Below are 26,335 nucleotides of genomic sequence, written 5' to 3' on the forward strand. Positions count from 1 at the left end.
TGAAATCAGCCCTGATTGACTCTCTCTTATTTCCAGCGTCATGACAATGATGAGACGTACTTGTTCTTGGTCCACCAGTTAGAGCTGTTTGGTATGCTGTGTCATGTAAGTCAATTCAGTGCTTGCAGCAAATGCGTTCTACCAAACTAAAGCGAAAATGATTCAATTAAACCAGAGTGATAGCCTGTCCATGTATAATTCTACTCCAGCCTATGAGATTAATTGACTGCCAGGCTCCTTTATGATGTGAAAATTACACTTAATAAGTGATAGAAATCTGTAACAATATCTACCGAGAGATGATAAATCTACCGAGAGATGATAAATCTACCAAGAGATGATAAATGATATTGAAACTATAATTAGAAGTCTTTGTCCCCCTGTGATGATCCAGTAAACTTTCATGTTGAGAAGATGTCTGTATTGTAACCATTTATAACATCTTTTAGGGTCAGAATGATTTCTCCATCCAAGTCATCACTGAACAACTCAACTACCTGACCTGGGAAGAAGCGTTCACTTGTCTGAGTGACCATCGCTTGCCAGATCAGCTGCGTGCTCAGTACTGTGACCTTATCATCAGTAAGTCAAAAATAGGAGAATCTGGATAGTTAACTCTTAATCTGGTCCATTTTGTGTTCTACTAGCCTATGAAAATAGGAATCTGGCATTGTTTTTCAAAATGAATATTAACTTTGTAGTTATATTTTGTAACTGTAATTATGAAACAATGTACAGAATCTTTGTGTTGCCAGATTTTTTTAGCACTTTGCAATGATGGAATAAAGTTATTAAAAAGTAGACATTGAAACTAGCTAGAGATTTCAGAAAAAAAAAGACTTTTTCTTTTTAACTTTCAGCAGAAGTGTGAAAATTTTAACCATAGAAAACAGCAAACTTTGCAATATGTCATCCTATTCTAATTACTCCTGTTGGCTCCATGTACAAGGAATTTGGTGTGGGAAGAATTAGATTTTTCTAGACTTCCACATGGTTTGGGTGGTTACCCCATACATTTTTACATCCACTCGGAAAATCAGGAGAAAAGTTTCTTTTCCGTTATGGTATCTACCCATCCAATGTAGTATTGCTGTTTTGCTAACTCTCAGAACAGACATTATATTTAGTGACTGCATTTGTCAATCAACTCAAAATTAATAAGTCTATTTTTTTAAAAAAAATTTCAGACACTTTTTTTTTATAAATTTATAACACACTTACTTTCCTTTGGCAGCCATGTTTGTTGACATCGGTGACAACCACTCTGTGATTGATCGTGTGAAGCTGTCGTATATTTATGACGAAATTGATCAGTTTGAGGTAGGTTATCTCCCAATTAGTTTTTTTCTATATTATAAATAACACTGATTTAATGTTTTGTATTGTAATTACATTTCAGTAAACTTTTGACTTATCTATCTATCCATAGTGTAAACCCTAAAATCTTAAATAAAAAAAGCCAGTCTCTCAAGTAAGTACTTTTTGAAAATAAGCCATCAATTCCTGACTGGGAAATTATTTTTAAAACAATCTGGGCTGTGGGCATAGAATTAAATCAAGTTAAAACTCAGCAAATCTGCAATATATCAAGCCTTTATATGACTGTCATGTGATCTTGTACTTTGAATTATTGTCATGGCTTGATGGTCATTTTCACTCAATTTTGTTCCTATACATATTTTTTGGAGACAGTATTCAAAGTAACACAAAAGACTGGATATGACAATCAGTGTCTATCAAATTGTTCTGCCGTTAAGGGAGACTATTTACACCACACTAATCACACAAGTGATGTTGGTCTGCCAGAGGGTAGGTGCAGCCTTGATGAAGAGGGGGCTCTCAAGCTTGTGGACACTGGCCCAGCAAGTCCTGTGGTCAGATATATTAAACAGCACAATGTGCAGATAATTAAGAAATCAAGGTTTAAGATAACAAATGTTCAACAGAATTTTTTGATACAAGTTTAAAAATAATTATGTTGCAGTTTTTCCACAAAAGTAGACTTGAAATTTATCATGTTTCTTTATTTCTGTCTTTATGTCAATATAAATTTTGAATGTTATAAGTGATAAAAGAACTTTTGAAAAGTATTGTATTTTAGATTGCTGCTGTTTGTTTTGTCATTTTGAAAAGAAATGTTACTCTTTTTTTCAAGTGAAACCCCTTTAGGCATCATTATTGTCTATCTTCATCACTAACGGTATACATGTGATTGAGATATTTTGAAGAATATGACCAAAGAAATTCTTATTTTGCATTTTGTTTTGAAAAAGAATACAGAATCTTTCATTTTTTTAATTTTCTTTCATCAGCATGTTCTTGTGCAGAAGACCAAATTCGATGTAAATATAATCATGATAGGCAATACTCTTTATTATAAAAAATTCTCATTGAAAATAAGCTAGTAACAAAATTAAACCATGAAATCACAACTAAGATGAAATAGGCCAAGGCTTATTTTAAGATTTCTAAGATTGTAGGGTATCTCACAATGAGTATTGATTTGAGAATAAACTCCCACATTTAGTTTACATGCACTAATTCATGAAAAATCGTCTATGAAAGTTTTGGATGGAAATCAATGTAAAATGAAATATTGCAGGATGCTCGAAGTCCAGAATCTCGTGCCAAAGATTCACGAGTCAATGCAGTCAATGCTACTGTACGTCCAAGCAGACCTCTCAGTCGTCGTGATAGTGCTATAAAGTCTTTTGGATCATCTCTTAGAAATAATACTCTACGTCCCCTTAGTGACGGACCTATGATTTTAGTCGAAAATGACGAAGAGATTGATGAAGTCTGGGTAAATGTTTGGAAACATTGAGCCTTTAATACAACTAAATCACTGGAGTTGTCACTGTTAGTTTGGAATGTACCGCACTGTCCCTCCACCCCCCAAATATATCAAGACTCTCAGGTGCTTCATATATATCAACTTTCAACTTGCATGAATTCCAAACTAGTGTAGAATCTTTAGGCTCTGTCTACCATTGAACACCTGTATAGCCTTATTTCTTTTCTGACTTCTTGAGAGTGTTATTTATATACAAAAATATAGTTGGCTGTAGGTACTGATTTATACTTTTATGGAAAATGCAAATTAATTTATGAAAAGAAAGGGAATAATGATAATGAAAATAAAATTGGAAAAATAAGAAATAAATTTTCTTTTGTAAACATATAAACAATCTGTAACAAGAATAGAGAAAGTTCCTGGCATTGTGTGCATGAGCAGTAAAAATACCTGTAAAATACCTCAGAAAAACATCGATAAATAAATGTCAGGTTTCTTACGATCTGGTAGGAGTTACAAGTTGATTTCCTATAAAGTATCAAGCTATTGAACGTTAATTAAATATCAGTATTGTGTTCACAATCTTGAAAAAACAAAAACAAAAACAGAAGCAAACATAAATGATTGTGGTGCAAACATCTCCAAGTTGATATATGATAAGGAAGTTGTACTATTATAGAAAATATGGAGAATTATAATATTGTTTAATTAATTATCTATGTTTGGATACTCTTTCAGTTTCAATATGTCTGTGTGTTCTAATTTGATAACATCAACGAGCAACTCAACACTATTTCCATCCAAAATTTTTTTTAGGAAAAAAAAAAAAATATATGAATTGATGTAAAATAACTATGGCCCAATGAAAATTTCAGTATTGCACTTTGGTTTGATCCACTTTACATGTAAACCGTTTCCTTACCAGTTAGAAACACATTTACGCAATGTGTTAGTCAGAAATTGATTACTAATGTTAATTAAATCAATGATTAATAATCACAAGCACAGACTCCTAATAGATATATGTTTTCATCTATCTTAGTACTGTAATAGATACTTTTGTCAAAGTTTCAGTTTTTGCAGAGTTATATACCACTGGTTCGTTATATATACAAAAATGATATATTTTTTACAGAAGACATCAAACATACTATTGTTTTCTATCTAATTTTTTTCTGTCATATGTTTTTTTCATAATTTGTTTTTTTTATTTGTAAATTTTATTTCCGAGGTATCTTGTTTCATGATTTTATTTCATCCTAAAAATAGCGAGAAATATAAAACCTGGAATTTTTTAAAATTTCATTAAAAACAAATTTTACTGGATTGTATTTCCCAATAATTGCAAGCCTTTGATTATCAACAAGCTCTGTTACAGTTACATTATCTTTGAAAGTATTACAAATCTGCAAAAGTTGATATTTAGAATGTTGAACAAAGACTGACTAAACACCACTGTAGCAATGGTAATGTTTTAAAATGTCTTGAAGTATGATGTATATTGGAAATCCTGTTATACACATTCAGATATAAAAACTTAGTCTCCTAGCTGTGTAACATCAGCACTTAGTGTATGTGTTGAAAGACTGCATAATGAAAAGCAGGATATTGAAATACACTGCGGTTGGAATTGATACACTTGTCTAATTATTGGATGTGTGTAATCATGACAAAATCAAATTTACATGCTCTCCCATACATGAAGATAGGAATAGTCCTATATGTAAAATATATCATGTTTTTAATATGTTATCAATGATTGACTGGAGGATGAATGGAATATATTACCCCCTGTTTGATAGCATGAGTGTGTTATGTTAACATATTTGTGTGTTCTAACATTACCAGCATGATTTTGTGGTAAGTATATCTGTAGATATTGACTGGTTAGCCTGTATGTATAGCTGTGTTGGTGAGGTAGTTGTGTAATGTTAGAAGATAGTCTTGCCTGTCGCATGCTTATAATCCTATTTAAATGATTTTATTTTATGCATGTTCATGATAAATTGATAAATGATAAATGCATACATGATGTAAATACTTGTTGTCATTGTGTAATATTTGTTGTCATTACAATAAATGCATGTGACTGACTTAGCAAAGCAAATGTATTGTAGGAGTATATACTTTCAAGAGATTGCCCAGGGGCAAAGCCCCCAGTGGGAGGGGTTAGGGGAGGAGGGGAAAGCCCCCTTGAAACTATCTGGTATTAGCTAATTGGAAATATGTTTTTTTATTCATACCAACACATTTTATACAACAAAAATGACAAAATGACAAAATAATCTTTGTTAACAATGATAGCTATTTCAAGTGTATGCTTAAGCATACAAGCATACATTAATATTTTTTTTTATTTATACCAACACATTTTATTCAATGTCTGGTAACTCAATCAACATTTACAATATCAAAAGGCATATCCAAACATAATGAGATGAAAATTCAAACGACAATATATGAGTTACATTAGAAATGTTAAGACATTTGGACCAGGTTACTAACTTTTCTGATAGGAGCTGGTTTGAAGGTCTGGTTGTCCAGAGCTCTGTTAACAAAGCCATATATGGTAGGATCAGATGATAATGTATTCTGAATATGATAAAAAAAAAATGGTGCTCGCATAAAAACTTCAGCATCACTGAACTTTGAATTTCTAATTACTGTAATTTGGTGAACACTCCTAAAAAAGAATATTTTGAAATAATTTGTCCTAAGTTGTTTTATTGTGTTATGTTATAGTTGTTGTGCTACCGTTGTATATATACGTCCTTGTAAGTAAATGTATGACGAAGTTGTTCGTATTTTTTAATTGGTACAGTTATGTGGTGTTTTTAATTGGTACAGTTATGTGGTGTTTTTAATTGGTACAGTTATGTGGTGTTTTTAATTGGTACAGTTATGTGGTGTTTTCATGTGTCTGCCAGTTATGAACCCTATCATCCTTCCCTCTTGCTAGGAATCCTTCCTTATATCTTGTCTGTGATTTGCTTTCATGTTACAGGATTCAGTTGCCTTTAAATCAGAAAAAAATGTCTTTTTGTGCTGTTTGTTATTTTTCATCTACAGCTCCCATTACACTGATTCATTGGTTTAATGGCATCAAGTTATTCTTATGTAATGTTGTAATTCACTACAAAATATAGAATACCCTCACTTCCTCAAATACATCTTTGATACACTTTCCTTCTATAATCATCATTCTGAGAATAATGGCCAATATTATTTTTATTTTCATGTTGCTAGTGAATTCCTATCCTTTAGCTGTTCTAAGAATTAATTTTCATATTAGCCTTTATTTTTGTAGGGTAGGAGGGGTGGGGGGGAGGCATTGAGAAATTGAATGAATTGATTTGTTATACTGAGGAAACTTTACATAGTTTTTTGATTGTTTGTGTGTAGATGTTTATTGTTTTTGAAAGTTTTTCTAGTGATTCAAAGACATTCGACATAGAAACTAGAATGATTGAGTCGATATTATATAAATAAATGTACATTTGTGTGTTTTATTAATGAATTTCCTATGAAAATCATATATCAACCAGAGTGATGTAAGTAAATCTATGTATTACATATCCTAAGGTCATGAATTTTTATTTTATCGTATAAATTATCAACATAATGCGATTTAGATATTTGTTTGTTATAGATGTGCTGTCAGTTTGCTATATTCTACTAACATGGGACAGTTAATTCAGTCAACAAGACGACAATAGTGTGTTTCCTGGAAACTGGTTGCTTTGTCTCGACTGTTCTGTAGAACGTGCCAGTAAATGTATATACTTGATTACAGGATGCCATAGACATAACACAGTCCACTACATACAAGTATTTCCCATCCATCAGTGACTGGATCTCCAGGTTTCTCAACAAGAACAGTGACATGACTGCGTCAGAAATTGGAAACAATATGTTGGTCAAACAGGTAAGATAGCCGTTGTCATTCTTTTGATAGATTCAGGCTGAATAAGATAGTAGCTGTCAATCTCCAAAGCTGGGAGATATCCCTGAGAGATGCAGGCTAGATAAGATAGCAGCTGTCAATCTCCAAGGTTGGGAGATATCCCTGAGAGATTCAGGCTAGATAAGATAGTAGCTGTCAATCTCCAAGGTTGGGAGATATCCCTGAGAGATGCAGGCTAGATAAGATAGCAGCTGTCAATCTCCAAGGTTGGGAGATATCCCTGAGAGATTCAGGCTAGATAAGATAGCAGCTGTCAATCTCCAAGGTTGGGAGATATCCCTGAGAGATCCAGGCTAGATAAGATAGCAGCTGTCAATCTCAAAGACTTGGAGATATCCCTTGATAGATCCTAACTGTGTCTTTGACTATCTAAGATTTTGTTTGATATCGTAGTTGCTTAGTCTACCCATGATTTTTGTGCCCCAGCCAATTATGAGAGGGCATATACTTTCAGTCCTGTCAAATTGTGTTGTGCCTGAAACCAAAGTCATCACTCTAACACCATCATTTCTTAAGGTCAGCTATGGCAATACCTCTGATGAGGTCAGGGTTTAAAGGTCAAGTTGAAGATGTACTTTGTATAGAAATTTGTCAAACACTGATACTAACATACATGAAAGTAGGACATCAATGTATCAGAGACATATGTCAGTATTTTGTTTTTAGAAATAATGTGAACTGTATCTTTGTGATAAATCATTGTTATACATTGATTTTACATCTACCATTATATTATCTTACTAATATATGATAATGTGCATCGTCAGTGATTGCTGTGAAATAAAGTACCGTTGTTTTACAATGATGATAGATTTTGTACCAAGGTGCAAGATATAACTAGATATATTGGTTGTTTTGTGTAATTGTGTCTTGTTTTTTAGGTCCTTCGACTGGTCCATTACCTGGTGTCATTTGGATTCTATTATAAATCTGAAGATATCAAGAAACTCATGGGTCCTCTGATGAGTCTAATTGATGGCCGGAATGACAAACCTTACCCTAATGTTATTGGTAAAACAATCCTTCATCTTCCCAAACTTTATCACTAGCTCACCATCAACAGATAACAGATGGTAGGCTGTTTAAACAATCTTGCTATCATTATTTCATTTTTGGAGTCTCAGAAAAACCAAATACTGCCAGGCGACTGTCTTTTATTTGACAATTGAAGATTATCCTTGCTCTTTCTTAAGGGGAATTCTTATATTTCATATAATTAACAGCAAACAAGAGAAAAGAATGGAAAATATACAACTTTTATAGAACAAATGAAGATCAGATGATGGTGGGCACCAAGATACTTCTGGGATCTATTGTTAATGTAAATTGGTGAAACATATCGTATTTTGTTATTATTTTGTAAGGTGGAAATCAAATTGCTATTTACCTTCATCAGTAAAGGTCTCACAATTTTAAACACCTATACAGTACATGACACTCATCTCACGTACATCAGGATACCATCCTTAAATGACTGTAGATATTGATAGGATGTTAAACAATACAAAACCAACCCAACTCATGTTTTATAGGACAAATTTTGACATGTCTCCTGCAATTTTCAGATTGATGTTAGGAGCAGTATGTTAGGATTATTGAGTGCTGTCTCAGTTATGTCCCTTAAAAAACATTTTACCCCTGTTGCACTGGACAGCATGTGATAGGGCTAGCCCTCAACATGTTGTTCAATGGGGTAGACACAGGTATGACATGGATACCCTGCCTCACTCTGGTAGTTCTTGGGCAGATAAACCTAGCAAACAAACCATCATTTCTTGAGATTTCCCCAGAAACCAGATCATTCATATTTCTGAAATTTTACATGGTGATGCACTATGATTGGAAGTTGTTAAAATTGATTATTAAGATAACCAAGCCACTTCTTTGAAAAAAAGTCAATTTACTAATTTACCAAAAACTTTTGTCATAAGGTCAAAAATGAAGGTAAATTCTGTACATTTGAAGGATGATTTGTTATAAAGGGAAGAAAATGGTTCAAATCTAAAAACTGGGGTCTAGGTTTAGTAGGAAACAATGAAAAATTTTGTATCTCTGAACAGTGAAAATTTCATTTCATCATTCATCATAAAGTAGTTTGGTATTTGGGGGGAAATACCCTCCCCCCTCCCCTTGAACCTCTACCCACCCACTCCCTTAAAAAGGGAGAAAACAAGAATTTATTTAATGTAAGGTCCTTTTTAATCAAGACTCAGGTCTAAGTCAGATTTTCTATCCATTAACTGGTAAACTTTTTGTTTTGTTTGAAAGTCATGAAGTGATCTTGATAGGATTTTGAAAAAGATAATATGATATTTCCCATCGCTTACCTATTTCTGTGTTATAGGTAAGGAAGGGGAGGAGGTGATGAAACACTTCAACCAATATGGCCGTTACCAGAGGAGTCCAGAGACCCAGGCAGTGGTGGACGCAAAGTGTCAGTAAGTACACAGGTCAAGGTTCACAAGGTCAATCAGTACACTTAGGTGGAGTCTGTATTGTCATTGTACCAGGTATATAATGACAATATAGATTATTTGGGTACTTTTTGAGGTAGAGAGTACCTGCTTAGAACACACAAGAGATGTGACGGCTAGGTTGTCAAATGGTAAATTAAATATTATATTTCTATCATACAATCTATAATGTATAGTTTTTCAAGTTCTCTGTGCTAATGATATGTTTACTGGGTTCTTATTTTCACACTATCTTTATTGACCGCAAATATAGCAGTTATATCCCCTGTATATGAATTTGACCAACGGTACTGTAAAACTAAAATGGAATTTAAGAAACTGATGTTCAGATAATCAATAAGTCGCCAATACAGTCTAACTTTGGTGTTGTGAAGTTCAAGGGACTATAAAAAAACCTTTCATACATCAAGACTTTGTATCATTTGTAGTATGTTATATTAACATTTTCATGTTCATGGCTACAGTTGATGACACAATATTAGTACATTCATATCACACTGTATATTTATTTTATTTTTAATTAATAGAGGATGCATAATTGATGGAAAAATCACTGTTTTTCTCATGCTTTTATGCTTAAAACTAAAAAATGATGCTTTTGAAATGAGTGAAGTCATCATACAAGTGATAAGATTTCCTCTGATTGTTTTCGCAATTACATAAATTAGATCTAAATATATGCCCTTACCACACTGTCTGCGATGAACGTCACACAATGTCCCATTATCTTTGATTAAATATCATGGCTTGTAAGTAAGCAATTAAACTTCAATCTGTGACCTGTTATTAATAACAGTGTAACATAGAGCCAATGATAAAGGGCTAACTTAATTACATTGTCAGGTAGCACTTTGTTGAAGACTGTACTTTATAAAAATTCTGGATTTTTAAAAGATTTGTGTAATAATGTGTATTGTAATATTACAGAGCTCTGGAAGTGCTGAACTTGTTCTTCAACTTCATTTTCAATTTGAGATTGGAGGTAAGAAATCATGTCCCCCAAACAAAGTGGAGGACATTTTGCTTTGCTCCATTTTTTCTTATTATTACATTGCATTACAGTATTATTCTTATTTCTTACACTTTCTTCCCCCATTGAGGATTCCAGAATGTTTCTCGAAAACCATTGTATTGAATTTAACGAAACAGGAGTATTTGTATGTGAGGCCGTGTACAGGAGCTTTTTTTCTTTTTTCGATCGGTCAACTGGCCTGTCAACTGCAGCTTGGCTGGTCTGAATATGGCCAAAATATATACATCATATGATTTCCATGAAAATTGGTATGTAGGTGTAGTTTAATATAAAAAATTGATTGGTGACATTTGTCTTTCGATTGGAGAAGATGGCCGCCACATAACGGCTACCGATTGGTTGAAATTAAGATAACGTCCAATTTTCATCAAAACTGGTATCTAGTTGGGAGCTTTACACCAGAAACAAAATGGTGACATTCATTATTTGATTGAAAACTGTGGCCACCATATAGCGGTTACTGTTTGGCTGGAATGTAGAAATCTTCCAATTTCCATTAAAATTGGTATTCAGGTATGGTTTTATACCAGAATGACTATTGTGACAACTGTTTTCTGATTGGATAAGAAGGATTCATCATAGCAACTTCTGATTGGTTGAAGTATCTTTGGACGATTCAACTGCGGCCTCTGCTTGGTCAAAATTTGGTGAAAATTTAGATAACTCTTACTTCCATGAAAATTTATGTGTAAGTGTGGTTTATGTATAGGAACAACAATGTTAACATTCTTTTTCTGCTTGTACAAGATGGCTGCCATATAATGGCTTCTGACTGGTTGATATTAATATAGTGTCTGGTTTCTATGAAAATTGGTATGTATATGTATTGTTACACCAGAAACACAATGGTGACATTCATTTTTTGCTCCCGATTGGTTAAAATTTAGGTATTGTCCAATTTTCAATCAAATTGGTATCTAGGTGTGGTTTTACACACAGAAACACAATGGAGACATTCATTTTCTGAGTTGATAAGATGGGTGTCAATTACAACTGTGAGAGGGACACATGTAATTGTCCCCATTATAATTAGTACTTGTTGTGGTATACCTTCATCTTCAGAAAATTGTCACTGAATTCTCCATGACTTCCTTCCATGCTTATTTCTGTTGGGTTTTAAATACAGTTTATATTTCGTTGAGTTTTACTATCTAGTGATATCTTTTGTCCATTGATGATTGTAAAGTGTAATAACTAGATTTCTTGGATATCTTTAGACTGAGCTAAAACCTGGAGATTTTAACTACACTTTACACTTTATCAATTTAACTTATGGTATAATATTATTTATGGTGTCCTTCTTTTACAGGTCAAAGATAGTTATACAGAAGTCATGGTATATTTTAGGCCAAATTATCTGAAAGGTTAATAAAATTGAAAATATTAGAAAAACAAAATACTTCAAACTGAAACAAGTACTTATAATATTTTCAGTTTGGATTATGTTTTTGCAAATTGTGTTGTGACATTGTTTTCAGTTTTGTTCCATTTGTTTGTTTTTTTTTTCGTGAAATTTGATAATCAGCTGATTTGAAGAGTGATAAAAATTGTGTCATGTTAATGGATTTGATTGGAGATTGGTGGTGCTAATTGACAGTAAGAATTCTGTAACCAGTAACTAGTAGGAGAAAACCTAGAAAAATTACCTAATATTAGAAGTAGAACATTTGGCATTGATCTGGATTTGCTGTGATGAACTAACACACAAATGTTGACTGGAGAACAAGTCTTTTTTAAAAATTTTGTTATATTGGAGGAATCTATATTCAAAATTTATTTTGACGACTGTCAGATCATTTTTTAAGTAAAATTGGTGGAAAGCTGATAATGTATATGTTTATATAAGATGTTGGCAGGAAGAAGGGATATTTGTGTATTTTACAAATATTTAAAAAAAAAAATTCTTTTATGTCATATCTTTAGAGTTTTAGTTGCCTTGAGCTAAGCAGTACTTCTCATTTAAAAAGAACCAGGTTTTTATAAATAGACAAATTTAAAAGTTTTGCATTTATCTAAAATAAGTATTAAGCATGGCACACTTTAGTGAAAAAAAATCTTAACACCTGTAAGTTACTCAATACCTTTTTCCTTTCCAGAAATTCATGAATTTGTTCAAAGACACGCATACACAAGCAAATCAGACCTCGGTGCCAGCACCAGAGCTCGGAGCTCTTTTGTACGAGACCTTTGACCTCAGCAAGAACTTAGGGTAAGAACAATACAGCATTAGGTATATCTTCTGCCATATATACATTACCTGTATCCCCACCATATAGAGTATATATCATATGTATATTTATATAGGTTAGTAAATGAAGGGACTATTCTATCCTGTAAAACAGACCCTGTTTCATGATAAAAATGTTTTAGGGAAAAAATGCTCAGATAAGAGAATAACAAAACAATATTTCAAAAGTGAAAATAAGTTTGATGTTGACAGTTAAAGATTTATGTCAATTTTGGAAGTAAAGAAGATGGGAGGAGAGGAGTGGAAAATAAAACAAAATTTTTGATAAATAAATAAAATTAACATAGATTGATATTTTATTTTTAAAAAAATCTGTGTATGGAAGAACCAAGCATGAGCTGACATTAGAGCCTTAAGAATAGTACCAGAAATAGCTAGAATGGAGGTAGATATTGAAGGGACATCATGGTAAAAACAACTTGTTATTGATTGTACAATGTTTTATACACTCCAAGTTATGTTCCTACGCTATCCCCATATTCAAAGTCCATTGCCATTGCCCAGCTTGACCACCTCGTTGGTTCTGGAAACCACTCTCAAATAAAACACTGTTAACGTCAAGCGATAGTTTTGAAAACAATGGAGTTAATTTTGCAGAAATGACAGCAATAGTAGTAGCATTCAGTGAAATCAAACTTTTTATCTGCGAAAACTAAATATTAAAAATAGCGATTTGAAAGATCATTATTTATGCAGAAAATTGCCGCTAGAGGGCTCTAACTCTTTTTTGATATTTTAGGCAATGAGAAGGCCAGGAACGGTAAATTTTGTCTGAAAGGCTGTCGCAATAGGCTATGCGTACTGAGTACGTTTAGCCTCAAAATAAAAAAAAAAAAATTGTTTTACCATGATGTTGCCTTATATATCATTGCTAGTTAGTACTAATCTGTACCCAACATTCCTCCAGCATTAAGCATATATGTGACTACTAATGTATATCAGAAAACTATCCGTCACAGCAATGCTATTCTTCATCAAAAGATGGGTGTGTCATATTGGTGAATAATGGTGCACAGCTTCGTATACTAAACAAAATTATAGATCTCCGTAGTCTTAGGCATATGCTGAACTAGGTGGCAATTTCCCCTGGTGCTGTATATTGAATGATCAAGGTAGAAATTTTGTAGATTATTTTACAGAAAATATCTTGTGTTAAATTTTAAACTACGGTGTTAAATAATGAACATCTTTATATGCGTGGTGTCCACTGGTTTTGTAGTATCAAGGGTAAAGCGTAAGTATGAATTATCCCCACAGACAATTAACTCCTTGAATACACATCCTCATTCACAATTCCATCTCCGCTGAAGAAATTTGTAATTGCTAAAAAAGTGATACATAATCATTTAGCTTTGTCATTTGTGATAAAATACCGGGGACATAATTAGAATTATTTCTTGCGTTATTTTACTACACTATTTTTATTTGCTCCAACCTCGGCCATGAATTGATCCTTTAATGTTTAATCGATTTCTTTGAAATACAACCTTTCGTGTATATATAAATCTAGTTATATATTTTGTGGTTTTTTTTTTAATTTTTGTACTTCAGCACCAAAATGGAAACTGCCAATGATAGGTATTCTGTTTTGTAGATTTAAATTTTGTGTTCATATGTAAAAATGGCTTTAAACTAAGGTGTGAGGGTTAAAGTGTAAACGCTCTAATTGAAGTAAAATATAGCTGTACAGTGTATACTGACTCTTCAATGGCTTTGCTTGCAATATAAGCTTACATGATACATCTGCTTAGAAATGTATTCTCCATTTAAATGATACAGTTTCTTCTGAAATGGACTCCACTAACCTGAGTCCTATAGAATGGTTAACATAGGATTTCTTGTTCAAATTGTCTCTTTGTAGTGAATTTTGTTTTTTTATTTATAGAGTTTTTCTTAGCTAGTTGTAAAGTAGGATATTATTGTCTGAAAATTTTCACAGAATACTCTACAACTCTGACCAAATATAACATGGCATTATCTTATTGAAAGGTCTCGATTTCTTTTTTTTCCCCTAGAAACATTTTTAGAAGTATTGCCCCCTTTTTTGTTGTCTTGGTTTTTTTTTACAATTAAAAAAACAACTTCAAAAAATAAACTTAAAACCCTTTATATAAGGCCTCGTAAAACAAAAATTACTAATTGGAATCAATTTATAAATGTCTTGTAATATTATAAATCTCGTTAGACTCTGTATGTATAGATAAGTCTTAGAATAAAACTGAATACCACTTCATACAGATATCAGTTTTAAACTTTTAAAGAGGGGAGTCTCATCATATTTACACCAGTGCTGTAAATAGAGTCTTCATTACTATGACAGCTTGCTCTGTTGTTAAAGTAAGTAGTGTGTGTACCTTTAAGGATGATATTTCTGTACTTTTACATGTTAAGTAGAGTGTAATTAAATTCAGTTGATGTAGTTTTCCTCAGAGGAAAACATATGACTTTAGAGGTATTTTCAAGTGAAATTGGCTCAAATGTGCTCCATGTAACACTAGACACTTCCAACAAATTTCTGTAAGGGAGACAAACAGACTTTGATGGCAAGTCAGAAATTCCAGGTTCAGTCCCCTAGTGGCAGCATTGAAAAAATAATGGCCTTTGTTATATCATACTCTGTTTTCAACTGTTGACTACTGTCTCAGATATTATTAAAGGTATTTCGAATTTGTTTTTTTAAAAGAACCTTCAATTAATGATAAGAATTTTTAAAAAAATATGATTTGAGATATAGATTTGTACCTATCTTTGAAAAATTGAATGTATTGCTAGTTTGACAGTGTATACAGCATTTCACTTTCACTACCCATCACCCACTTACCACACAAATCATTTATCAGGATACTTTTTGACTTTATCATCCTCATTGGTCAGATTCTTGATAAGGTGTAAATATCTCATAACATAAGTTAATCAATCAAATCTTATTTCTTTATTGGATAATTAAAAATTGAGTGTATAGATCACCTTGGTAGTCATGACAATGGGGAACTTCTCTTTTACCTAGTAATGTCTAACTGTAGATTAGAGAGTTGGTTGGGATGCAAGATAAAATACTTATTTTGGGAAATCTGTTTTTGAATTTTAGTCTTTGATATAATTATCCTGGAGTAGTACAAACATGTTTATTTTCTGAGATCTTCTGTTAAATAACATGGGCATTGAAGATCAAGTTTAGTAAAGTTGTCTCCCTTACTAATTATCTCCCTTCATTATTCTAAGTAAAGCTTATCCCATGTGTAATTGTAAACTGAATGTAAAATACAGATCACATGGTGGAGGTGGTGACAAGGGTAAATCGTAAGTGTGAAAAAGTAACTGCCTGCCTATGTATATATACATGTACTCGTCTCACTTTTTGTCATGCTTGAGTCAATCTTGTACCGCTCACAGGATGTATGGGATTAAAAATATCACATGTCTGAGTTCTTGAGATAATGTAATGGACAAGATATGTGTATTGTAAATGAAATACAGATTTTGGAGTAATAATGGCACTTTTAGGAATCTTTAAAATGTCTAAATAGATTTAACAGAAAACTTAAAACACAAAGCATTAAGCTAATATGTAATCGCCTATGGAATACAAAGCAGTAATTAACCTGTCCTTTGAGCAACACACTGTGCTTTGTTTGAGAAATTCAATTTGAATATCAGATCAGTAATCTTGTTGGATTCTTCAGTTTTTTATGACCAATGATCAACAATTGTACCCAAATTTTGATACAAAACTATGAAAGAAGTCATGATATGGTTTCCTATATCAATTTCATTGTCAAGGTATAAGCTTTTCATGTCAAATATTTATAAATTATCCTCAAAAAATAATGAAAACAAAAAATAAAATAAAAAAGATAAAATATGGATGGTTCATAATCTGTAAACTTGGATTTTCTAGATATATATATTGCAGATAAATCTTTAAATTTATGTTTAGATGTTGAAAGATTTGAAATGTTTATATCTCTAAATTTTTGTTTGGATGTCGGTAGATTTGAAATGTTTATAAATCTATAAATTTTTGTTTGGATGTCGGTAGATTTGAAATGTTTATAAATCTATAAATTTTTGTTTGGATGTCGGTAGATTTGAAATGTTTATAAATCTATAAATTTTTGTTTGGATGTCGGTAGATTTGAAATGTTTATAAATCTATAAATTTTTGTTTGGATGTCGGTAGATTTGAAATGTTTATAAATCTATAAATTTTTGTTTGGATGTCGGTAGATTTGAAATGTTTATAAATCTATAAATTTTTGTTTGGATGTCGGTAGATTTGAAATGTTTATAAATCTATAAATTTTTGTTTGGATGTCGGTAGATTTGAAATGTTTATAAATCTATAAATTTTTGTTTGGATGTCGGTAGATTTGAAATGTTTATAAATCTATAAATTTTTGTTTGGATGTCGGTAGATTTGAAATGTTTATAAATCTATAAATTTTTGTTTGGATGTCGGTAGATTTGAAATGTTTATAAATCTATAAATTTTTGTTTGGATGTCGGTAGATTTGAAATGTTTATAAATCTCTAAATTTTTGTTTGGATGTCGGTAGATTTGAAATGTTTATAAATCTATAAATTTTTGTTTGGATGTCGGTAGATTTGAAATGTTTATAAATCTATAAATTTTTGTTTGGATGTCGGTAGATTTGAAATGTTTATAAATCTCTAAATTTTTGTTTGGATGTCGGTAGATTTGAAATGTTTATAAATCTATAAATTTTTGTTTGGATGTCGGTAGATTTGAAATGTTTATAAATCTATAAATTTTTGTTTGGATGTCGGTAGATTTGAAATGTTTATAAATCTATAAATTTTTGTTTGGATGTCGGTAGATTTGAAATGTTTATAAATCTATAAATTTTTGTTTGGATGTCGGTAGATTTGAAATGTTTATAAATCTATAAATTTTTGTTTGGATGTCGGTAGATTTGAAATGTTTATAAATCTATAAATTTTTGTTTTGATAGCTTTATATCTCTACTTTTATATCAAAAAACTATTAATTGAAGTTGTTAAAAATATCTGTTAATTTGAAGTGATTCTATATCTGTAGATTTGATATTGTTTGAGATGGAAAAACTGCAATAAAATTGTTCATATCGCTGTAATCGGAAACCTTCCCAACATTTTGATACCTGCTTTTGATGCTCTTGTTAAATGAATACAACATTTAATGTCTAGGGTTGTGTATATATGTATATATATATATATCATCCTCACTTACCACAACATTATCTCACTGTTACAAAGAATGTGATATCACAATATATACTCGCTTAATGTCTTAATGTTATCATAAATGGAAGCAAACCTTTTCTGGAGACAAAAGTGTATCTGTTTCATTCTGATCTCGATCTTTCATAAACAATTTTGACATTTTCTTAGCTTGATCTATGAGAATCTGTTCTAGAATTTTACTCTTTATTCTTGCAGATAATACTAGTATTTCTTCGAAGATATATTCGTACTTAATTTGTGTTTCTATCATATTTCTCTTTGAATTGGATCTAATACTACTGACAGAATCAATCTGGGTGTATTACATATATCACACTTGAAATCAAATTATTTTTTGTACATATATCTATCTTTCTTAATCTGTAAAATCCTCCCATCATTTACTGCTGTGATACATATTTATGCTGTTGTAAAGAAAAACATATACCTAAAATGTGTTTAACACTAGAAACCTTTATGTTTTCTGTGCACTCTGGCCAGGATGCTGCTACAGCATTATGTTATGTTAATCAGTATCTTCTAAACCCTGTAGTATTTCTACACACTGAAGTTAGGGTCTGTAATTTAGTTGTAATTTGCATATATAAATTAAAACTTTACAAACTTTCTTCCAACTATGATTAATCATATAGTATAGAGAAATATTCAAATTCAGGATCCCATGGGATATATTACTTAGGTTTGAGTAAGAAAAAATAAACAGTAATTTGATAAGTATGGGTCCAGATCCAGTGTAAGACAGGCTAAGGTGATCACAGGTTTGAAAGTTTTACAATAATATCTGAGATACTGGTAGGAAAGTTTGGTTTTGGCTACCATTGTGTTGTTATATTGCTGTTCCACATCTTCACCATGCATTCCATGACGTCCCTAAGTCTTTACAATCATCATTTACCTTAACTGTTCCATCAACCTGTCATTTCATCATTGCTGTTCCATCACTCCATTATTGTATCATCCTGCTGTTCCATTTCCCAGCAGCACTTCATCACTTAACCATTTCATCTTTCTGCCGTTCTATCACTCCAGTTTCATCACCCAGCTTTTCTTCACTGCTGTTCTAATATGCAGTTTTTTTTTCAACATCTTCCATTCCATCACTCTGCCGTTTCATCACTTTGCCATTGCCTCATTCCCATTTCTTCTCTTTGCCATTTCATCACATTTGCATTTCATCACTCTACTGTTCCATCACTCTGCCATTCCATCACTATGCCATTTCTTTGCTCCACTGTTTCATCACATTTGCATTTCATCACTCTACAGTTCTATTACTCTACTGTTTCATCACTGCTGTTCATTCACTCTACCGTTCCATCACTCTGCCGTTCCATCACTGCCATTTCATCACTCTGCCATTCCATCACTGTATTTTTCCCGATTTTCATAACAGATTTTCATAACAGATTTTCATAACATTGATGTTTCATAACCATTACAACATGATATTGCTTATAACCATTACATCATGTTGTTACTGATGATTCTATAGGTTGCGTTACAGAATCCAGTTTACTAGAACTTGATCATAGTTTGAGTAGAACAGCTCGTCACACTGTTTTTATTGATTTCTTGTTACCATTTTATGTTATTATCAAAATTCAGGTCCAAATATATTGCTAAATCAAATCTGTATTTTTCAAAAAAAAAAGTGCATTTATAGTGAACATTTTTTCCAGTTTTAGTCTGTACAACGTAGTTCCTTTTTTAGCATATCACTGATCATGCGAGAATACACTGATGTGATCTTTCAGTAGCAGAATTTAAATGTAGAAATGTCGATGTTAAATGTAGAATATATCAAGCAATCTGCTTCATGCTTCCTGTATGTGTATAATCTTTGACATAGGCTATGTGACAGCACTAATATTAAATCACTGACTTTAAGGGTGTATGCAACCTGAATCATTAAAGCTGAGGTTTGGTAAGGGTTTCACTTTTATAAATGAACTTAAAAGAAAAGTTTTAAGTTCTGTACTTGAATCTTTGATTTTTCAAATATCTATCAATTTATGCTTGTTACTCATTCAAATGATGACGATTTCTAAAAGTTAGTTCACGTTTTTTCTTGATCTGTAAATCTGGATAAAGTAGAAAAGCATGATTTTAGAGTTTTAGTAAAACTGCAGTGTACCACAGTTTTTTTAAAAATGAAATGGCTGAATAGGACAGCCATTTTGTCTGTGAATTATAAATATGTTCTCTGTGTTTGAATCAGACCACATTTGGTGAGGTAAGGTTTTGACACGTCTCTTAAATACTACCATCATATTTAGTGTCCACATTTTACCTATGTGCCAGATGTTTTTACTTTTTTATTAGTGAAACAGCATGGTTACATTATGTGGTAGATTCACGTGTATTGAGTTGAACATGCAGTAGTTTTTACATGGTTAAGATCATGTTAAAATAAAAGTGATCACTTCTATGATGCAATGGCTGAGTCGAATAGCGACCTTCTGTATTTTGGAAAACTCATTTTTTCATGGTAAACAATTTACGTTTTGAAATCAAATAGAAAAAAAACATACAGTTAGCACAGAAAATGTTTCAACATTCTTATCATGTATGACTCTGCCTGGTGACACCTGATCCTCGCAAACCCATCACCAAAATCACGATAAGTATTGTCTGTTGTTATCATAATTTATCCATTTTCTAATTTGTTTAGAATCATCATAGACATTTCTTACTTTATCTCTAGCTATTTTGTTGCACATGTTATAAATATGAATTGTAGTTAGTGGTGGCATAGACACTGTTTTTGTGAAGAATTTTGAGAACATTATTCATTAATTATTTCTGCCATGTTATGTAGATGTTAGATAGAATCATCTCACATTCAATATATAAACTTTAAATGTGTAGAAGTAAAACTGTACATTGCATGTCCGTGGTGATGTTCTTGTCGACTCATGTATGTCTAGCTTTGTCATACTGTAGAATCAATCATTTTTGTCAGGATTTATTTTCGTTTAGTCAGTTAAGGTTAGTTGCCTGGATTGTTGGACATTACTAATGGTTTTTTGTAATCATGATTATGTATATTTTACGTAGATTTAGGAAAACTAGGAAATTTGAGTCATACAAAGATTTGTGAATTTCAAATAGAAAAGATATGTGAATTTCATATATATATATATATATATATATATATATATATATATATATATAATAATGAAAAGAAAAAAAATATATCTTTTTTTCCAGATGAAATAAGTCACTAATTATCTACTAAAGACTCGTCTTTTGTCAGGTTGAATTTTATTTCTCTATAGAATATTCTTAAGACTTTTTCAGGAATCATATTTTTTGCCAGCAAATATGTTCAGCTCATGATCTTCACATTCCATATTTAGTATTATTATTATTTCAGTATATTAAATTTTGTAAGTCTAGTGTTATGTTGATGATTAATCTGAGATGTAAAGTTAAAAAGCTTAGGGTATGAGGAGGGTTTTGAAAATACAACAACAACAGTACAAAAACATGAGTGAAAAATTGGGTTGATTGTTGTGGGTGTCTCTTAATGTATTTTATTGATGAATAATTCAGACACAAGTTAATGGTAGTTAAATCTCTTGCATGTTCTATATTTCCAGCAATAAGCCCATCCAATTTGTGATTTTGTTTAGCAGCCATATAAATAGACAGGCTTATTTATGGAAATGGGCTTACTGTTGGATAAACACTCGTAGTCTGTTATGTAGTACCTGTAGTGACTTAGCTGATTAGTGATCTAGAATTTTAGACAGATTTTTTTATATACATTTGTCACTTTATCATCTTATGATTAATTAACCTTTAACCTTTAAACTGATAACAACATGAATGTGGATTAAAATGGAGAACACTGCAGCTTTATTGTAATGCTGAATTTCCATAATGACATCTTAAACAAAGCTCTCACCTGTCTCGTACAAACATGTGTGCATTCTATACCAATCGCTCGGGTGTGGCATTCATGGTCAGATAATACTACTTGGATGCTGCGATTGAAAGCCCACAAAAATTCAGCATTTCAATTAATCTGCATGTGATTATGTTGTGTTTCAGGTAAGAGGTAGGAGATAATTTATTTACCTTTATGTATATGTATGAGATGTGGAAAATTCTACCCTGAGATGTAGAGCTTGATGCTGTAATCTACAGTCATGAGAATGCAACACCTGTATCTCACGTACTTATATACAGAACAACATAGATTGTAATTTAACAAACCAAATACATCATATCCTTATAAATAATTATTAGAATAAATACTATATTGCTTTAAATGTAGTGAAAGGCAATCCATTTAGTGTTATGTAAAATCTAGCTCAAATATCAGTAAGTAATTGTCACAACTAAATTAATCTATATGTTATTACTAACATTACAGCTAATAGCATTGAATTTGAAGTTCAACACAAGTAATAACTGTCTAGATTTGTAGAAACAGACCTGTCAAAGGCTACAGATGGCACCATTTAGTAAGATAAATGGCAGTTTTGACTGTCATGGCCTTCAGAAATCACAAACCAGAAGTTTACAAATGAAACTTACAACCCATTTAAGGAAAAACTCCAACATTTTACACATGTCTTAATCTCCCCACAGATATTGAAATGTATTCAAACTATATATTTTCATGAAGTCAAATAAATGCAGATTTCTATTATCTGTCACCAGTTATAAATGAAACCTCCAAAGGGCACAATCTTTTACCAAATCTCAATTTAATTAGGGACTCAAAGAAGATGAATCAGAATTCAAGTCGCTCATTGGCTGATTTAGTTACTTGAGCCCTACAATCAAGTGATCAGTATATTTTAAGAAATTAATATTTCATAAGTGACACTCTATCCAGTCTTGATTAATAGGAAATAAAATGTTTACACTGTATCAGAATAGCTAGGAAATTAAAAGATACACACAAGCACTATGATATAGCGATGTAAAATGGAAATATTTGTAAAGAACTAATCTTACACGTGAATATATAACTACTATATAATGTCCTGTTGCCGTGGTGACCTTCACATTGAATATTTCATTGATCAACTTGCTGGGCTTATTTTTTGTGTTTTCCCATCCACTTTTAGCACAGGTGTATCAACACAATTTAAAAAATATCATACCTTAATTTTGACTCTTAGTAAATTATATATCTAGCTGTGCTCCCAATATGAATATTGTCTTAATTCAGAATGATAAGCAAACGTCAGAAGGTCATTTCAGACTGACTTAATCTGTTCTTCAAATGTGCAATATGATTTTTAATGATAAGATACAGATATATAAAGTACTGTTGTTGTTTCTAGGTGTCAGACCAGTAATTCTGATGTCTGTTTACAGTAAATGGAACACAGTGAAGGTATTAGACTTCTGTATTAATTGTTACTGTAATTTCTTTATAGGGTATCAAAACATGCTTTGAAGAAACTCAATGAAATATTTGATGAGACTGCTTTCCTGAAAGGTTACGACCTTGTCAACGTCCTGAAGGTCAGTTGATCATAACATTTTCTGTCGCCTGCTATCAGGTAGTATTCTCTTGTGTACCGAGGCATCCTCCAAACAGTAAGACACCTCACACCTTTCCAGTACAGCAAACGAGTGATAAGCATAAGTTGATATAACTTTTTTAAAAAATGCCTTTATATAAGTATAATTTCTCTTTAAAAATCATTGATTTTCATGTTAGATTTCATTTCATTGATTTCTCAGAATCCCAAAATTCATATGTCTATGGACTATTAAAATAAGTGTATGTAGATTTATTGAGCTAAATTTATACATAAAATTCAATGTCTATAAAATAGATGAGTCCCACGCAAATATATGATTTTACATCACAAGTTTTGAAATTCAGCATTTTCTGTTCTTCTATCTATCACCATAGGGTAGGTCTGATTTGAAAGTTCTGTCCATTATGAATGTCATGACATGGCAATTAAATGCTTTTATTTACATTCACTTTACATATCACTGTCATATATTGATATTGATTATAGACTTAAACAAATGATGTGATCTGTTAAAGAAACCAACAATTATAACAGTTGTCTTTTCCATACCTACAATAGTGATCTAATGATGAAGTACTGGACAACATTGCTCATACCTTAAGTCACAGTTCTTTCTTGATATGTTGTACATAAGACATTGCCATTTAAATGTACACCAGATGAAGATAATGTGGAACAACTAATTGGATGGCAAGTTGCATATCTATGCCTACCTGCAGTAATGATGTATATTCAGGTGCTGGGATGGTAATTGTATTTATCTTTCTGGTTAGTTTACTTTGATGAATTGCTGTGTAAATATAAACATAAACCAATGAAGATTTCTTACCTGTGTTCTAGGATTTATCCCATTATCAGTATGATGAGATGGTGCGTACGTCTATGCATCTCCTTAACAGATTCTACTCCGCCCACAACAACCTCTTTAACAGGGCAGTGCAGGCACAGGTAAGAACTCTTAATAACCTTTTGTTACCTTTTATCACCTTAGAAATGGATTAAATGAGGAAAAATAAAACATGGTCAGTATTGAGTTGAAGTGAAATTATCAGAATTTAAAAATTTTCTCCAATTTATTACAGAAAACTTGGTATTGTGTTTAAAGTTTTCAGATATTGAATTGTAACACAAATTATTTACGATATCTGTATAAAACTTTTCACCCTGTTTACTGCTGTGTCCAGAAGTGACTATAAACCAGTTATATCAAATTTTATGATTTTTGTATGTAAGTTTTCACCCTCTGTACTGCTGTGTCTAGGTGTGACTGTAAATCAGTTATATTTACGATATCTGTATGTAAGTTTTCACCCCGTTTACTGCTGTGTCTAGGTGTGCATCACCGATAGCTCCACAACTGTGTACAAGGAACTGGAGAATATTCTACCCAAGATGCGTCGGTACTCTACAGCCAAACTTAGTGATGAGCAAACGCTTGAGTTGTGTGGTATCCTGGATCGCCTTAACAAGTAAGTCACATTTTGTATATAGGTCGCTGTAACCTATTTATAGCCAAGTATTTAGAGTATTGGCTTTGATGATGTCTCCCCTGATTTAAAGGAACTTGTGTCAGTCTATCTATCAGAGTTCTTGTTTCAGCCTTCAAAGAGTAATTTATGCTTGTCCAGCTACTAGAATCTTGTCAAAGCCTTTACGCTAAGATATCTTAGTGAAACTTTACAAAAAATATTATTTTTTTCCAGGTGGTGTCACCTTAGATGCTTTGATTTGCATCCCTTAGATTATAATAGAAGTAAATGAGCAATGTGGAGTACCAATTCAGACAAGCACCTTGTTCTTGACATCGTTCATAATATTCAAATTTCAAAATCAAATGCACATGTTCATCTACAGAATGATTCATAATTTGAGTAGAATCCAACTGTCAAATGCTTACTACAGGATAATCACAGAATCTGTCTAAAATCTATTAATGTTTGAATGTTCTGTAATGTTACAGATGTGTTCTCAGTGTTAACTGTGTTATTTTCAGAATGTGCCATCTTGAAAATGAGCCTGAAGAGCCTCATGGCATGAACCAGTCCATTCTCTACAATCATGGAGTACTGGAGGATGCCTTTACTATCCTTACTCAGGAGATAGATGTTAAACTTCTGGTACGCTTATACAACCTTGTCCATATTTAATCTGATGTCTGTTAGCCTGTACCATTTCCCCAGTTAATAATTAACATACTTTGTCTTTCCAACTTCTGGTACGCTTACACAACCTTGTCCATATTTAATCTGATGTCTGTTAGACTGTACCATTTCCCCAGTTGATGATTAACATACTTTGTCTTTCCTTATCATTTGTTCCTTAACACAGTTTAGATTTAGATATGACCAAACTATCAGAATGACAACCAATCTTTGTATGTTATGTTTTGATTGATGTTTTCAGGAAGCCAACCATAACATCTGACTCACAGTCAGGTGGTGGTCTTATTACAGGTGAATTAGAACAGATAGCCAACGTATAACCTATGACTCAAAGTCAGGGGGTGGGCTTATTACAGGTGAATTAGCCCAGATATCCAATGTATAACCTATGACTCAAAGTCAGGGGGTGGGCTTATTACAACACAATAAGCTCAGACAGCCAAAACACAACCTCTTGCTCAAATTCTTGGGGTGGGCTTATTAAAGGACAATAAGCCCACACAGCCAAAACACAACCTTTTGCTCAAAGTCTTGGGATGGGGTTATTAACGGACAGTAAGGCCAGACAACCAAAACATAACCTCTTGCTCAAATTCTTGGAGTGGACTTTTTAATGGACTATAAGGCCAGACAGCCAAAACACAACCTCTTGCTCAAAGTCTTGGGGTGGGCTTATTAAAGTACAATAAGGACAGACAGCCAAAAACACAACCTCTTGCTCAAATTCTTGGAGTGGGCTTTTTAATGGGCAATAAGGCCAGACAGCTAAAACACAACCTCTTGCTCAAAGTCTTGGGGTGGGCTTATTTCATGACATTGAATTATTGTTTGTTGGTGATTCTTATATACAGCCATCAATATAGATAGGCTTATTGCTGGATAATTATGACAATTTCATATTTCCAT

At 32.2% G+C, this 26,335-nt stretch overlaps 1 protein-coding gene across 1 annotated transcript in view; it reads left to right on the plus strand.

Annotated features, from left to right (window-relative positions):
- The window catches only part of LOC132545854 (inositol 1,4,5-trisphosphate receptor type 3-like), a 143,107-nt gene that overhangs the window by 62,759 nt on the left and 54,013 nt on the right, over nt 1-26,335 (plus strand). Inside the window, exons 24-36 of the mRNA XM_060209525.1 lie at nt 37-105; nt 450-582; nt 1,235-1,320; nt 2,603-2,803; nt 6,588-6,719; nt 7,640-7,769; nt 9,103-9,196; nt 10,160-10,214; nt 12,362-12,474; nt 23,157-23,244; nt 24,108-24,215; nt 24,600-24,736; nt 25,261-25,384. Of these exons, the coding sequence (XP_060065508.1) occupies nt 37-105; nt 450-582; nt 1,235-1,320; nt 2,603-2,803; nt 6,588-6,719; nt 7,640-7,769; nt 9,103-9,196; nt 10,160-10,214; nt 12,362-12,474; nt 23,157-23,244; nt 24,108-24,215; nt 24,600-24,736; nt 25,261-25,384 (1,470 nt within the window). The remainder of the gene's footprint in view (nt 1-36; nt 106-449; nt 583-1,234; nt 1,321-2,602; nt 2,804-6,587; nt 6,720-7,639; nt 7,770-9,102; nt 9,197-10,159; nt 10,215-12,361; nt 12,475-23,156; nt 23,245-24,107; nt 24,216-24,599; nt 24,737-25,260; nt 25,385-26,335) is intronic.

Source organism: Ylistrum balloti, unplaced genomic scaffold, assembly GCF_031769215.1.
Source record: "Ylistrum balloti isolate Yb309-2 unplaced genomic scaffold, AGI_CSIRO_Ybal_v1 Utg369858, whole genome shotgun sequence".
Lineage (NCBI taxonomy): Eukaryota > Metazoa > Mollusca > Bivalvia > Pectinida > Pectinidae > Ylistrum > Ylistrum balloti.